At 40.8% G+C, this 13,396-nt stretch overlaps 1 protein-coding gene across 1 annotated transcript in view; it reads left to right on the forward strand.

The window, feature by feature from the left end:
* The window catches only part of LOC136867474 (uncharacterized), a 33,221-nt gene extending 20,170 nt beyond the window's left edge, over nucleotides 1–13,051 (forward strand). Inside the window, exon 4 of the mRNA XM_067144682.2 lies at nucleotides 12,168–13,051. Within this exon, the coding sequence (XP_067000783.1) occupies nucleotides 12,168–12,820 (653 nt within the window). The 3' untranslated portion in view covers nucleotides 12,821–13,051. The remainder of the gene's footprint in view (nucleotides 1–12,167) is intronic.
* Nucleotides 13,052–13,396: the final 345 nt, after the last annotated feature.

Below are 13,396 nucleotides of genomic sequence, written 5' to 3' on the forward strand. Positions count from 1 at the left end.
TTCTTGACTTTCGAGAACGGGGCCGCTATCTCACCGTCAGATAGCTCCTCAATTCTAATCACGTAGGCTGAGTGGACCTCGAACCAGCCCTTGGGTCCAGGTAAAAATCCCTGACCTGGCTGGGAATCGAACCCGAGGCCTCCGGGTAAGAGGCAGGCACCCCTACTCCACGGGCCGGCGTAGATGTAAATACTCAACAGAAAAATATATTTTACTTGATTTACTTAAATTATGAGTGATATAGTAGAAATTCAATAGCAGTATGTTATTACCGTTTTTCTTGTAAACCCGTAAATATATACATATATACACAGAGTGTTCATACAAAAGTGAATTTAAAAAGTGTTCCATTCATTCTTATGATGACATTTTTCAAGTTTTCAGATATGCATCAATAGGTTCTACATACTTTCTGGTTCATAGGTCATTCAGAAATTGCGCACAGAGTGGTAAATACGGAAGCAAGGGCCGGCAAGCACAAAGTGCCACGTCATATTCCTCACAGTAGTAGACAGTTTTCCGTCGTCTTTGGTTTGACAGGCACACAACACAACGTTTTCTTGAGTAATTCCTGCATCCGGTCGGCGGATTTTCAGATAATTCAACGTCTTACCTAACCATCATCACGTCACACGGAACAGTTTACCATCATATACAGACCAATTTACAAAAAGTTATCAGAACATGGACAGTGGAGTTCGCAGAACAACTGTATCGTAACAACAACAACGCTGTGGTCTCGAACGCCAAAGTAGAATGGAGAATATCCTGAAGATCCAGTATTTGCCTCGGTTGCGGGAAGTTAAGTACATATATATAGAAATATACAACGCAATTCAGTATAATTGAATGAGTAATTGTGCTCCTGCCGAGTTCTTGGAAAACAGTTGACTTGAAAAAACAATTGTAAAGAGAAAAAAATATAGTGAAAAGCGCAATATCGGAAAACAAATGAAAACATATATGCACAGTGCGCTATTTTTTCAATTGAAAAAATTTAGGTCATGATTGAAGTAGGCATAGATATCAAGGATAATTTAATAATTTAAATGTCCTTGTAGTCTGTTAATTTGAAGTTGTATTTTTGATTTTAGCTGAAGATGATCCATACAAGGATCAAAACATGTCCTAATTTAAGATTAAATTGACTTTGTTATAAATGAATAGTTGAACACAGTATTGAATAGGTGGATGTATATTTGAACAAAGTTTCCCGGTAGAAATTTCTTGATCTTAAAATTGTAATTTGTCCGTCTCTGTGGTTAGTGTGATTAGCTGCCATCTCCAGAGCCCGGGTTCGATTCCCGACTCTGCCACGAAATTTGAAAAGTGTTACGAGGGTTGGAACGGGTCCACTCAGCCTCGGGACGTCAACTGATTAGAGGGGGTTTCAATTCCTTCCTCGACCATCCTCAAAAGGGTTTTCTGTGGTTTCCCACTTCTCCTACAGGCAAATGCCAACCGAGTAGAGGGGGTTTCAATTCCTTCCTCAGCCATCCTCGAAGTGGTTTTCCATGGTTTCCCACGTCTCCTCCAGGCAAATGCTAGGATAGTACCTAACATAAGGCCATGGCTGCTTCCTTCCCTCTGGGTTAGGTACTGGTCCTTTGCCCCAATTGTGACCCCGACAAAATATTATCTCATGCTTCAGAACACTGCCCGTGAGGCATTAGAGGTAGGTCCCCGCTCAGATGGGAGAGGGGAGGGGAGGGGAGGGGAGAATGGGAACCAACCCTGAGGGTAAACGGATTACATAAATAACTAACTAATAAGAAAATTGTAATTCAATACAGAACAAAAAATGAAATTAATTTGTTGTAATCCATGACAGTCCTTGTGTCCTCTGGGTGGTGTTAAATGACTAACAGTGCTAAGATGCAACTGAACTATCTGAAAAGACCTCCTTGCTTGAGAAATGTAATGACCCTCTAAAATTAGTATTTTTCAGGACCTTGAAGTTCAGGTTCAATGAATTGGCCCTTCAGTCCAAATCTGCCAACTCAACATTGAAGACATCAGCAGGACCAAAAATAAAAATATCTGAATACTTGTGTAAGCTTGCATTCGGGAGATGGTGGATTTGAACCCCACTGTGAGCAGCTCTTGAAGATGGTTTTCTATGGTTTCCCATTTTTACACCAGGCAAATGCTGGGGCTGTAACGTAATTAATGTCACAGTCGCTTCCTCCCTAATTCTAGCCCTTTCCTATCCCATCATTGCCATAAGACTGGACTGTACCAGTGTAAAATCATTCAAGATCATCAGTTGATGTCATTACACCCTTTTAATAATTTGGCCAAGAGACAGATGGAAAAAATACTGCTTTTATCAAGAAGTAGGAACAGGCACACTTAATACTTATTGTGCCAACCATTGGCAAGCGTAGCAAAAGAGAAGGAAGTGGTGGGCCTATGGGGCTGGACAGATAAGCACTCGAAATCAAAGTGCCAAAACTTTATTATATAACAGATTTAAATTTGCCTGGTTTTGATAACAATATTTGCTATGCACCTTAAACATAAACTTTGTCAGACTCTTTACCCAATATATATTAAGAACACTCTCGTATAATATATAATTTACAACCGTGACATAAGGTCAACTTAAGGCCACGGCCGCTTCCTTCCAACTCCTAGCCCTTCCCTGTCCCATCGTCGCCATAAGACCTATCTGTGTCGGTGCGACGTAAAGCAACTAGCAAAAAAAAAAAAAAAAAAAAAAGACATAAGGTCACGTAGGGAACCAGCCCAGGTAATTTAAAAATACAGATAATACGAGCTTAAGAGGAGGGTATCCCACTTCATATTATCGCCGAATACCAACAGGTAATTCTAGAAAATAACGTGGCTAACAATCTAAAACTATTACACTTTAGGAAAGCACAAGTTTACCCTAACATCTAAACAGCTCTTTGAACTGCAGAGAAACTCTACGAGTTTCTACAATATGCGACTTACACATTACTTGGCATTACATGAAGGTGCATAAAACCTTGCCAATTCATTATAAGGAACCTCAAATAACATTACCCGTGGCTTTACAACTCATAATCAAGGACTTTACAATTTAAAGATCCCCATGCAAGGGGTACGACATGCCTCATCAACAAACTGCCACGGCAGAATTGCAAAATAGTACAAGAAATAATTAGCATTAGCTCTGCGTAAACGCACCAACAAGACTTTTACAAGAGAGTTACAAATAAGTTTTGCGCAAACCTAACTCCTTGATTTCATATCTTTACAATACTAAAAGGGGTCCAACCACCTCATACCCTTTCTTACTCGGTAAGACATTGGAGAACTATAGAAATTTCAGCTCCTACCTCCATCTCAGTGGGACCTAGATCGACCTCGGCACGGCACCAGCTCATACGTGTGTCGCCTTCAAGCACCAAAAGCAGAATCGTCTCTCTTTCTCTCAGTTCGGTCAACTGTGACCTTGCCCAAGGGGTGAGGTGACGTGTCGAGCGAGTCAACAACGATTGGATCCCGCTGAAGGGGGCAGGGGAAGTAGCCCAAAGACATGGAGGCATGAGAAGTGGGGAAACGCTTTCAGAGTGGGAATTATCCACTTCCTCTGGGGCCATACTTAATAATTAAGGAATGACACTTTATTAAGGGAGGGAAGGCAGGCTAAGAAATGATTAGATAAAATATACATACAGTATACAAGAAAACAGTTACAAATATAAGGTTACACGTAAGATTAGAGCCTGGCAAGGCTGAATAAAATACGAAGGGCCGGGGGAGACTTCCCACGGCACAGATCTTCCCGCTTTAAGCCAAACCACGGAAAGGAAATAGCTTCTTGAATGAGAAGGCAAGTTCAGTCATCATTAAGGTACCTTGAGCACACCATATTTCAGTAGCAATAAAGATAGGACATATTTCAAAGCAAGCAACTTGCTCGGAGCAGCAGGCAACATGTCCCTGAGTACAGGTCCAATAGTAACGCGCCTAAAATTAGGCAACAAGGTTCACAGATGCGAATTCTACACAACTGGTCGAAGATTATATAGACAGAATTTCCGAACAGTCCTTCCACAGAGCACAGTAGAACGAAGCAATCTTCCATATAACGAGTTGCTGAGCACCAGGGCAGGGCCAACTCGAAAGAAGACAGGTCGATGTAATTAATTGAAGTTCATAATAAGGAGGTAAGATCGGCTCCGGGAGACTTGGTACACACCAGCCGGCCCTTCCGGGGGCCCTCCCAGCGAACTTAGGCAAGATGGGTTCTCCAAAAAGCTGGAACAGAGCCGACAGTATATTTTGAACGTATTGCCGAGTAACGGAAGGACCGACGGGAAGGCATGGGGTCAGGGCAGGAGGCGACTTGGCACCAGACGTGGAGGTAACGAGAGAAGAAAAGTAAACGAGATGTAGCGATTCAGGCGTGAGGTGGAAGGACGAAAATTGACACACAAACGATAGACAATATATAATGCGCCCAAACATAGGCTAACTACTAGAATGCCAATATAACATTAGGAAACCCTCCTTAAATATTTCGAAACAAGGCAAATGGAGGATAATAAACCTCAGCTCAAACGAGCAACTACGCCGGTTTCACCTGGGAGAGGTGGACCCTAAAGGTTCTCTGCCCGACCGGGCCCCTAAGTAGCAGAGAAACAGGAGTAAGAAACTCCAATATAGTGCAAGGTCCCCAGAACCGGGGTGCAAGCTTACCAGATGGAACAACATTGTTTACGAAAACCTTATCGCCGACGGCCAGGCTGGTAGGCTTACGCCCTTGATTGTAGCGTTGTTGCTTCCTCAAATGTGAAACATTCAAATTTTGCATAGCATGTTTCCAAGTAGTCCTAATATCAGGAGGGTGAATATTCTCGGGTAATAAGTCACTCATGCTCCATAAGTTGGATAGGGGGGAATTAGGAACGAATGAAAACATAAGCGAAAAGGGCGACATTTTATGCGCCTCATGGATAGCCTTGTTGAAAGCAAAGGCTAACCATGAGATCGATGTGTCCCACCTCGAAACATCCAGGTGATGGAAGGCAATGAGAGTAGAACGTAAATTACGATTTACCCGCTCTGTGTACGACGGCTGAGGGTAGTACGCCGAGGTCGTAACATGCGAGATGGACAGGCCAAAGCAAAACTTATGGAACAGGTTAGACGTAAAAGCTTTTGCAATGTCAGAGACTAAAAACCGACAGGGCCCAAAGGTACAAAAAATGCTCTTCAAACATTATATGGTGGCATCAGCAGTAGCCCACTTAGTCGGAAACAACCGCGTAATGTAGGATGCTAAAGGGTTTATTGTGTCACCTATTCAATACATTATAAATTTTTAAACACTAAACACCCTAAAGGAATTTATTATGAAATCCATTTGAGACATGTTTCGCCCTTCATTGAGGGCATCATCAGTCATAGTACCTCCTCAAGGCTTAAATCAGGTACCTGATTAGTAAATAAATTGTTAACTTTAAGATACATTACCATGTTCGCGCCGATGTGTGCTGGATTCTAGCGTGATGTTAAACGTTGTGTTGTATGAAGTGGAAGTTATCTGATGTGTCACTGAGAAGCTTTTTGTTGGTGAGTGTTGATTGACTATGAAGGAGGCTCAGCGGGCGGCGGATACTACCATCGCCTCCAACTCCGAAAAATTGCGAGGATGGGCCGCAAAACAGAAACAGGACCGGTAAACAGGAGAAATCCCCTCTACGATGGTTGAGACAATTTGCTCTTCCGAGTAGTTCAGTGCAAAGACTCTCGCATAAAACTTGATGTCAGAAATGAAGTCCGATAAGGACTCGTCAACGCGCTGCACTCTAAAATAGTAACCTTGAATAAAGAAATTAAGTGCCCGAGCTGGAATGAAATGTGTTAATAAATATGCATGAAACTGTTGAATGGACATGTGCTCAGCAATTGCATTAACTATCTTTTGCGACCAAACACCAAGAGCAACCGGATAAATAATCTGTAACATATGAGCGTGTGGTAATCCAAAGACCAAGGCATGGTCTTGGAACTCAACGAGAAAACGCAGGAAAGCAACAGTATCGCTAGCCGATTTTACACAATAATATGGAGCCTCTTTTAACATCAAGGTCAACGGATGACGAATATTAGAAAAGGCGAGACATATGACGATAAGGTTGACTGTAAAGGTTGCTGCTCTACCGATTCTAAATTCTCTCTATGTTTACCCAAATCGTCTTCACCTACAGCTACACCAAGCGGGGCAGATTTGGCCTTAACAGCCAACTTACTAAGCCATAAGTCAACCTTCTCCAAAAGGCTACCGGCCTTAGCTTCTAAATCCTTAATTTGGTTCCTAGTTTCCTCCTTCAAGGTTAATGAGAGTAGGTCTTCGATACGATGAAGGTAATGGATAATGCCACCTTGAACTTTTCTAAGTTGGTGGTTCGATGCTACATCGCTCTCTAGAAACTCCATTACTGACAAAATGTCAGATAGGTTTGCTTCAATCAATGAGGCCGCTCCACCAACCTCGCCGCCAGTTAGGTTGGGCACAGAGATTACTTTGTCTAAGTTACCTCTTAACAATACCTCGTCACTTTTAACAGTGCCTCTCGATTCTAAGCTGCGAATAGCTAATTCGTACAAAAGTTTCTCCTTCCGGAGAGCCCCAGGATAGGCTATATCTCAAGTAGCCATTTTACGGCAAAAATAAAGAAGTTCAGGGATCCCACAGACGGAAACACCCTCAGAGCACACGTCTTCCCCAAGCTTATACAGCGGTTGATCCTATGCCAGCCCCATTCAACCACGACCGCTCTGCTACCAGAACTGTGCCAACCATTGGCAAGCGTAGCGAAAGAGAAGGAAGTGGTGGGCCTATGGGGCTGGACAGATAAGCACTCGAAATCAAAGTGCCAAAACTTTATTATATAACAGATTTAAATTTGCCTGGTTTTGATAACAATATTTGCTATGCACCTTAAATATAAACTCCGTCAGACTCTTTATCCAATATATAGTAAGAACACTCTTGTATAATATATAATTTACAACCGTGTCATAAGGTCACGTAGGGAACCAGCCCAGGTAATTTAAAAATACAGGTAATACAAGCTTAAGAGGAGGGTATCCCACTTCATATTATCGCCGAATACCAACAGGTAATTCTAGCAAATAACATGGCTAACAGTCTAAAACTATTACACTTTAGGAAAGCACAAGTTTACCATAACATCTAAACAGCTCTTTGAACTGCAGAGAAACTCTACGAGTTTCTAACGGATGCGACTTACACATTACTTGGCATTACATGAAGGTGCGTAAAACCTTGCCAATTCATTATAAGGAACCTCAAATAACATTACCCGTGGCTTTACAACTTATAATCAAGGACTTTACAATTTAAAGATCCCCATGCAAGGGGTACGACATGCCTCATCATCAAACTGCCATGGCAGAATTGGAAAATAGTACAAGATATAACGAGCATTAGCTCTGCGTAAACGTATCAACAAGACTTTTACAAGAAGGTTACAAAAAAGTTTTGCGCAAACCTAACTCCTTGATTTCATATCTTTACAATACTAAAAGGGGTCCAACCACCTCATACCCTTTCTTACTCGGTAAGACATTGGAGAACTATAGAAATTTCAGCTCCTACCTCCATGTCAGTGGGACCTAGATCGACCTCCGCACGGCACCAGGTCGTATGTGTGTTGCCTTCAAGCACCAAAAGCAGAATCGTCTCTCTTTTTCTCAGTTCGGTCAACCGTGACCTTGCCCAAGGGGCGAGGTGACGTGTCGAGCGAGTCAACAACGATTGGATCCCCCTGAAGGGGGCAGGGGAAGTAGTACAAAGACATGGAGGCATGAGAAGAGGGGAAACACTTCCAGAGTGGGAATTATCCACTTCCTCTGGGGCCATACTTAATAATTAAGGAATGACACTTTATTAAGGGAGGGAAGGCAGGCTAAGAAATGAATACATAAAATATAAATATACAAGAAAACAGTTACAAAAATAAGATCACACTTAAGATTAGAGCATGGCCAGGCTGAATAAAATACGAAGGGCCGGGGGAGACTTCCCAGTGGAAGACAGACACTAGATCCCATCTTCAGTATGAGGCAGTAAAGAGAAAAACATTGTGAATATAGAAGAGATATGGTGATGACATTACTTGATCTAGAAAAGGCAACAGTGTAGTCAAATCAAGGTTTTGAAAGTAATGCAACAGAAACGATTTGGAAAACAAATGATAGAATATGTGGAGGCAATGTACAAAAATTGTTACAGCAGTGTACAGACACATGGGGAAGATATAGTGGTTTAGGAATGAAATGTGACTATGACAAGGAAGTGTGCTGTCACCATTGTTTTTCATAATGGTAAGGCACAAAATTGTGAAGGAGACAAAGGTAAAATATGGGGACAAGAAGCTGTTTGCATATGATATTCTGGTGTGGGAAGCAAACAGAGACGACGTACAAGGGCAACTCGACATGTTGAGTGAGATCATTGAAAACTGTGGAATGAAAATCAATGTAGAAAAGAGTAAGACAGCAATCGTGGTGACCAGAGGAAAAAAGAATTATAAAAATAGAGAGACAAAACCTTGCTTCAAGTACTTGGGAAGCAAACTGATGCAGGGCTGGACATGGAGATCAATAAAAGAATTCACCAGGGAAATGCATTCTACCAGTGTGGGAAGCCTGGTGCGGAGGAAGGAAGTACCATTGAAGTGTAAAGAGGTTACAAGACGTACTACTGCCCATTACTGGCATACTCTGCAGAGACCTGGACACTGATAAAAAAGACAGAATATAATCCAGGCCAGTGAAATGAAATTTTTAAGAAGTATGATTTTCATTCCAAAAAGGTCCAATTACTTCTTCCATTCCTTTTCTGTCATATCCCAACTATTGCATTTAAGTCTCCCATGACAGTCGCTTTATTTCTCTCTCCAGAAATTTGTCCATATCATCTTTGCATCCAGCCTGGGTTGCATACACTTGGATGAAATCCTCTGCTCCATTCTTTGTCCTTTACTGCATCTTTATTATTCTGTCACTTATGAAGTCCACTGTATTCACATACTCATCCAAGATCTTCTTGGTTATTATCCCCACTCCATTCTTTGCCTTAACTTAACCTTACTTAATCCCATCTTCGCTATATACTTCTAGCTTACTTGTATGATGAGTGAAGTGTGAATGAGTATATTCTCATGAAAATTAGAGATGTATTGGTTTTTACTGTTATTACTACTGTCGTTAGTTTTATAATTATTATCATCTTTATTTATATTGTCATCTTGTACATTCCATAATGATTTCTGTTATTACTATCCCCATATTTGCTATTAGTAGTAATATATATTTTAAAAAGATTTGTCGTATTTTTCAAATTACATTTCTGTTAAATAATTTCTTAAATGTTTTGGTTAAGTGTACGAGAGGTCTTTGAACCCTAACTTCACCACGAATGAAGACGAATTACTTACTTACTTCTTCTCCATGAAATCACCTCTTCTGTATTCGGAAGATAGTGGGTTCAAACCCCACTGTCGGCAGTCCTGAAGATGGTTTTCCGTGGTTTCCCATTTTCACACCAGGCTGTACCTTAATTAAGGCCATGGCCACTTCCTTCTCACTTCTAGCTCTTTCCTGTCCCATCAATGCCGTAAGACCTATCTGTGTTGGTGTGACGTAAAACAACTTGTAAAAAAAAAATCCCCTCTTCTGGCTATACAGTCAGTGACATAAGGTTGATTGTTGCCACCTTCATAAAGTTCTATACTAGTTGATCACTTCTCAGAGTTCCCCCAGTCTAAGAACTGTGTCTCACATCTGGGGAATACCCTAGCCTTTTCCAAGGCTGATTTATAAAGTACAATACCATTTTCATTTTAGGCTGTTGTTGGGGTCGCTACTCCCAAAGGCATTTTAGAACTACTACCAGCAGATGATCAAGCCAGTCCTAATATGGAGTACAGGTGCCTTTTCTAGCTGCCCCTCACCTGGGGTCGGATGCTACTCAGTGGATTCCAGCAGTCATTTCCTATACTGAGGAGACCGTCACCCCACCTAAGGAAACTTGTCTGCCCGAAGCCATTGGTCACTTTAGGGGATCAGGTTATTTACTCACACTCTGTGTTTCGATGCTAGCTGTACGATCTACTCATTACCATAGTGAGGAAACTAGCCAAACAGATGGCGGACATTCGTGCTAATTTCCTGAGAGATCTGAAGCAAATCGATTGTTGGATGGTTGTAATGATACTACAGACAACCATCTGAATGAACAAAAGAACGTCATTTATCCGGACTAAGTGGGACCAAAGGTAATCCAGATAACCTGGAAATAAACTAATAAATGAATATAAGCTACTAATGTATACAAACTTTTATTTTGATATTAACAAGAATTTTTTTTAACACTTTTTTCTGGCACATGAACTCAATACAGTACGAACTGTACTCACTTCTATTTACTGAAATAGTTGCTGCCTCTGTGGATCCATGGTAGAGTGTCGGCCTCCGGATCCCAAGATAGCGGGTTCAAACCCGGCAGAGGTAGTCGGATTTTTGAAGGGCAGAAAAAAGTCCATTCGACACTCCATGTCGTACAATGTCGGCATGTAAAAGATCTCTGGTGATACATTTGGTATTTACCCGACAGAATTCATTAAATCTCAGCCATAGTCGACCAAGAGAGATCCGGTTTACTCTGCCTGCCATCTAGTGTGCCTTGAGTAAAACAGAATGTCGAAATTGATGAGCAGACAGCCAGATGGCGTCAAATCGAAATGTCTGCACACGGTAGCTGAGGCCATACAATTATTATTATTATTATTACCAAAATAGTGCGCAAGTTTCTTTTGTTTCAAATTTGTGTGGTGTTCGAGAGCAGCACAATTGCGTAGACCTTTCGACAACATTAATTTGGCTGGAGTTGTTTTCATATGACGTTCTAGATTAACCATGAGTTCTTCCAGTTGTGCTATTCCCTCCACATGAGGCATTACCTCTTCCCCTAAAACATCACTTTTACTTTCCAGTTCACCATCACTGTCCTCTTCTGTATCACAGGCAGTAATAATTTCATCGTTGGTCATCATGCCCTAACCAGCATCACTGTCATTTTGCAACCAGGCATGTCTGCAGATATTTCAAGGAATTCGGACGTGTTGCCAACTTCAAAAACCTTACCGGTAGAATCCCAAACAGCACAGGCTTGTTTTCGGTGATCTCTATGCTGTCTGAGTATTAACTGTATAGTTTCATACGTTCATTATTATTCATTCAAAGGGCACGCATATTTTTGTTATGGAAAAAATACAAAAATAATAATACAGTAAACATAAAATCTTCTTTTTCTACTGCTTTTTCCCACACTTGTGGGGTCGCAGGTGCAAACTATGTCGCACATGTGGATTTGGGCCTGTTTTACGGCCGGATGTCCTATCTGACGCCAACCCTATATGGAGGGATGAATACAGTAACTATAAAATCAGTCTGGATAAATGAAGTTCTTGTGTATATTCGAAACACAGTGAAAGTTACAGCAAATTATAATAAAGATTATTCCACAAGTGGAACGGAAGCTGTAAATAGGCCTGTTGTCAATGTACCCACATGTAATGACAAGGGCAATGGATGATTGTGACCAAAACATTCTATTTATTGGTGGCATGGTGTAAGCAAAGAAGTTCGGGAGAATTTTGTTATTCTGAAAGTAGAACTGAATGAAATAAGTGTATTTAGGAAGATAATGAGTAACAAATTTTCACTTATAATTGTTAACTTTTAAGGTCATTGCAACAAATTCTGGGCAATATTAATCATGCCACATTGCAATATATATACTGTATTAATATAATTTTTTATGAAAAAATGAATAGATTTTTGGTATATTTTTTCCTTAAAGCATGTATAAAATACCCCCTAATTGAGCAATTGCTCTGGCCAAGAGACAGATGCATAAATGCTGCTTTTATTGAGAAGTAGCAAATGACATACATATCATGAAATTGGGAGATGTTTTCATGCTGTGTATATTTTGATACAAATTTGTACTGGGGAGGTACAGAAGAAAAGAAACTTCACCCCAATCATGTTTCCTGAAAATGAAATGCCACTGCATATTTTTGCTATAGTTCAGTTATTCTATAATTGATGAATTGGTTTCTGCTTTATGTTTATAGACCATCATACCAACGTACACTATGAAAATAGAGAAGAGGATGAAGATTCAGGACATGCTGGTGATATGCATCAATCGCGCCCTGCTCCTATTGTGAAACATTGGCTCTACAGTAAAGTCTTCCATGAAGAATTTAAACTGCATGATTTTCTTTCCCTGAAGAAGAAGTTATGGCTACTGAAGGACTCATCTAAGTCAGTTAGTCAGCAAGGAAAAGCAGAAAGAAAACAGAAAACACCAAAGAAAATTAGCCGCGACAAGGATGTTGGTGTAAATATTGTTGGTGTGCAAGCGGTTTCTCCTGCAATTTCTGACCAACCAACTGTTCAGAATGCTGCCCACCATCACCACTTCCAAAACTTCACAGCTAGTCAGGGGACAGATATGTACATTTTACCTGTGAATCTTCAGGATTTATCACAGTTACCACAGGCAACTGATGTTCTTTCACAGCAACATCATGCCATGCAACTCAACCTCCATACATTTTCCACGCAAGCCAATATGCTTAGTCCCTTGGTGAATGTCCAAGGAGCAGGTCCTGGCCAAGGTATCCAGTGTTCAAGCATGGTCACCCTGCCTGCTGGTGCTTTGAGCTTAACGCAAAATTCATGTGGATACATGAATGTGAGTGCTGCAGCATTTTACCAGTGACATTTGTGACTTCTCAGAACATTGAATAAAATCTTAAAAGTACAAACTACACTGTGAAATAGCCAGAGAAGAATTGCATGGGGAGATGTAGGTTATAAATGTATATGACTGAATGAACATTTAGAATATATCCTGTAAATAATTCTTTGTGCCACACTGTTTGGGACATGTTCCATTATTGTATATAAATGTACATTCTAGTGCTTCCAATAAAGATGCGAGAAGAGTGAATTCTATGTTTAATGTACTCGGGTCATGTCCGTTCAGTTCACCATAAAGAAAAACAAAATACAGTAGAAGTCCACTATAGCGAGTACGGTATATAACGAGAACCCCAGTATACCGACATTGTTTTGCTGTCCCTTCAGAATTCCTATATTAAACTGTGTATTATCCTTCGGTTACAGCAAGAGCCCTATCACTCACGCATCCGTTATTATGAGCGATTAAGCGCGCACGATTTTTTCTGTTACCGATATTTATGCACCCCAACGATTATATTGCATGTAGTCGATTATATTCGGTATTGATACCTTGCTATGTCCACTAGCGAGTTCTCTCGTTGACATTCGAAGG

This window comes from Anabrus simplex, chromosome 3 (assembly GCF_040414725.1).
Source record: "Anabrus simplex isolate iqAnaSimp1 chromosome 3, ASM4041472v1, whole genome shotgun sequence".
Taxonomy (NCBI): domain Eukaryota; kingdom Metazoa; phylum Arthropoda; class Insecta; order Orthoptera; family Tettigoniidae; genus Anabrus; species Anabrus simplex.